Consider the following 3,271-nt stretch of genomic DNA (forward strand, 5'->3'; position numbering starts at 1 on the left):
AACAACAGTTTTTGTTGATCAATAATAAATAATGCGGCCATAAATCATCTCCACGTGGCTGTAGGTCAGCGACCATCCTTCCTCCACAAGGTTGTGTCAGGTAAACCATGCAGGTGGATACATTATAAGGTGATGCATTATTTAAGAGCACTCGATTGACTTACCAAACTTTGTTGTTACCTCAACAGACCTTGTTTTTCACTCCTGTGAATGCCAGGGAATTAATTCAGCCTAAATGACCAAACCGCTTTGGAAGAGCGGGTTTTAATAGCAATTTAGATGTATAAGAGAAAAAAGTGCTACTATTTACATGGACAATGTGTGTCTTGGGAGGTCATTAGAGCAGACTGATTAATTCTGTAAATAAGCTTCTGGCAGTCACTGCACTTCTTCTCTCAGACAACCGGGACATGCCAGGAAGAACTTTTCAGAAAACTCAATCTACCTAACTTTGTGTTATTATTGTGTTGTGATATGCAGCAGCATGACACACATTTGCAAACCAAGGGAAACAACCAACACAAGGAAATTCAATTAAGCTTTAGCTGGAAGCATCGGAGAAGTTTATGGAAATTAAAGTTTTATGCAAATCTGTTGTCTGCCTGGACCTGTGCCCGATTACGAGATGCTGCACTATATTGCATTGGAATTAGCATCCCCAGAAAATTCAACAGCTCTGCCTAACAAGCCCAAACATCAACATGACATGCGCAGAATATTTTAAAAGAGATTTCATATTATCTGCATGCTCTTAACATCTTGCCTGTTGCTGTAAAAATGATTAATAACCCATCGTTCCAGCAAAATTACTTCCCCCAGTGCGTTTCCCGCACAGCAGTTATTGTTTTCTCAAAATGTAATATAAAAGACACACATCAATATTAATGCTTGTGATAAATTCTTTATTTAAACAACACTTCTTACAATTTCTTAGAAGGAGAGACAAAGTGTGAGGGGAAATGCATGTGGAGAGTACACTGCAGATTTCAGAGCAGAGGACTCTGACATCTTGTGGGCAATAAAAGCAACTTCAGGGACAGGCGTTGTGTGCATTGTACAGAAACCTAATTTAATTGTATGTAAAAATCTAATTTCTATTATAATGTACACTATTATTCAAACAACTTAGTCATCATATGGGCTGGAAACTTATAAATACATGATCCCCTATCAATAATACTGTATTGACCCATCTTAAAAAACCAAAAAAACCATTTATTTATTCATAAACATTTGACCTAATACTCTCCTCACCCTCAGTTGTTAGATCAAGTTGTCATTAGTGAGTGTAAGGCTGCCTCTCTCTGGAGGCATAAGGCACAGTTTGAGTAAGATGTCACTAGGTTAAGGTCCCTGCTGTCGCTGGCAGCTGGCGGGCAGATGCTACCTGGAGACGGTGGAGCTGGCGTGTGATTGGCTAGAGGAGATGGTGGCAGCGCTGAGCTGAGAGAAACCACTATGACTGGATTGCAGACTGGTCATGGATCCCCTGAAATAACAGAAAAAGACAGAGGAGAAATGTTAATTCTACCTAATAAAAAACGTATAAAAAGTGTTCAAGTACAGTACATTTACTCAAGTACTGAAAATAAATACAATTTTGAAATGTCTTTCCTGGATCATTTCTTCTTGACACTATTTTATATTTTTACTGACGTGAATATTGTTCTTTTTATTACATTTATTTGACAGCTTTTGTTTTGGGTTATTTTACTGATAAGGATTTAAAGCTAAAACTAAATATAAATTAAATAATAAATAAACATTAATATATGATTATAGGTTAAAATATCCAGCAGTAGTGTACAAAGAAATAAAAAAAGTCCCACCAACTGTAATGAATACATTAATGTATTACAATACTGTTTTTTATTTAAATGAAGTTAGATTTTGAAAGCATGAATTTTAATTGCAGAAAGATTGTTTTAACAATTCAGCATTGCTTATTTACTTAAGTAATAAGTCTGAGGACGTCTTCCACCACATGAAACAGGTGTAAACATTATCTGAAAAGACAATTTACTTCCAGAAATATCACAACATTGATTTTTGATCAGCCCCCACAGCCTCAGTGTAACACAAAGAAAGACAGGACACGAGCAGGGAAAGAAACTGACCTGAAGTCATGGGATGCCAGCACCTCGGTGTAGTACATGATCTTACACTTGTGGGAGGAGACCTGCAGCGAGGCCAGCACGTCGTCCACTCGCGGCAGGCTGGAGGCGGAGCAGGCCGGGGAGCTGTGGAAGCGCCACTGCAGGATGTAGCAGCCGGGCCAGCGCGTCACGTGGGAGCCCTGTTGATCAGAGGCGAGCCGAGTATTAATATGAGACTGAGGTGGTGGAGAATTTAATTTGCTTTCAAAAAACAGATGAGCCACTTTAGCACATATTTATATATATTATACTTGAGAAAATATGTTTATCTTGTGAGTTAAAGGGGACCTATCATGCAAAATGCACTTTTGTACGTCTTTTATACATGAATATGTGTCCCCGGTGTGTCAGAAAACACAACCCTCTCTCTTTTCCTCCATACCCAAATCTCTAAAAACGGGGCTGCAACGGAGCTGATTATTATTTGAATTTTTCTGACGTCAGAAAAGGGGTGCTCCGCCTATATGGGCAACTCTCCACCTATCAGGGGAATGAGAGACCGCTCGAAAGCGCTGGAGACGCTGTAGTACATATGCCAGGCCTGTAAGTGGCGCTGTAGTCTGCCACAAAAGCAGAATCAGCCCTTGCAAAAACAGGGCTGGAAAAGAGCAAATAGATTGAAATGAGGCATGGCTAAAATGCATGATCTGTTCACAGACATGTTTTATATAGGTATGGCCCTACAAGATACGTTTCAAATATAGCATGATAGGTCCACTTTAAAGATGCCCTTTTATGCTCATTTTCAGGTTCATATTTGTATGTTGTGCCTCTACTGCAAAATGTTTACATGCTTTAATGTTCAAAAAGGTCTTTATTTTTCTCATACAGCCGGTGATGGAGAATTTAAATTTGCTATAAAACAACAGACATTGTAAAAGCCACTTTAGCACACACAGTATTTTCTACTTGAGAAAGGATGTTTATGATGGCATGACAGATCATATCCTTTAAATAATTTAAGTTAATACCATTGTTTTTGTATGGTTTCATATATATATATACAGGACTGTCTCAGAAAATTAGAATATTGTGATAAAGTTCTTTATTTTCTGTAATGCAATTAAAAAAACAAAAATGTCATACATTCTGGATTCATTACAAATCAACTGAAA

At 38.0% G+C, this 3,271-nt stretch overlaps 1 protein-coding gene across 1 annotated transcript in view; it reads right to left on the minus strand.

Moving 5' to 3' along the window:
- Nucleotides 1-881: 881 nt before the first annotated feature.
- Nucleotides 882-3,271, minus strand: part of LOC104955868 (SEC14-like protein 1) — a 2,662-nt gene continuing 272 nt past the window's right edge. The window contains exons 2-3 of the mRNA XM_010783259.1: nt 2,118-2,357; nt 882-1,489 (exon numbers count right to left, since the gene is read on the minus strand). Of these exons, the coding sequence (XP_010781561.1) occupies nt 1,384-1,489; nt 2,118-2,357 (346 nt within the window). The 3' untranslated portion in view covers nt 882-1,383. The remainder of the gene's footprint in view (nt 1,490-2,117; nt 2,358-3,271) is intronic.

This window comes from Notothenia coriiceps, unplaced genomic scaffold, assembly GCF_000735185.1.
Source record: "Notothenia coriiceps isolate Sejong01 unplaced genomic scaffold, NC01 NC01_scaffold00024894, whole genome shotgun sequence".
In the NCBI taxonomy this organism is placed as follows: Eukaryota; Metazoa; Chordata; class Actinopteri; order Perciformes; family Nototheniidae; genus Notothenia; species Notothenia coriiceps.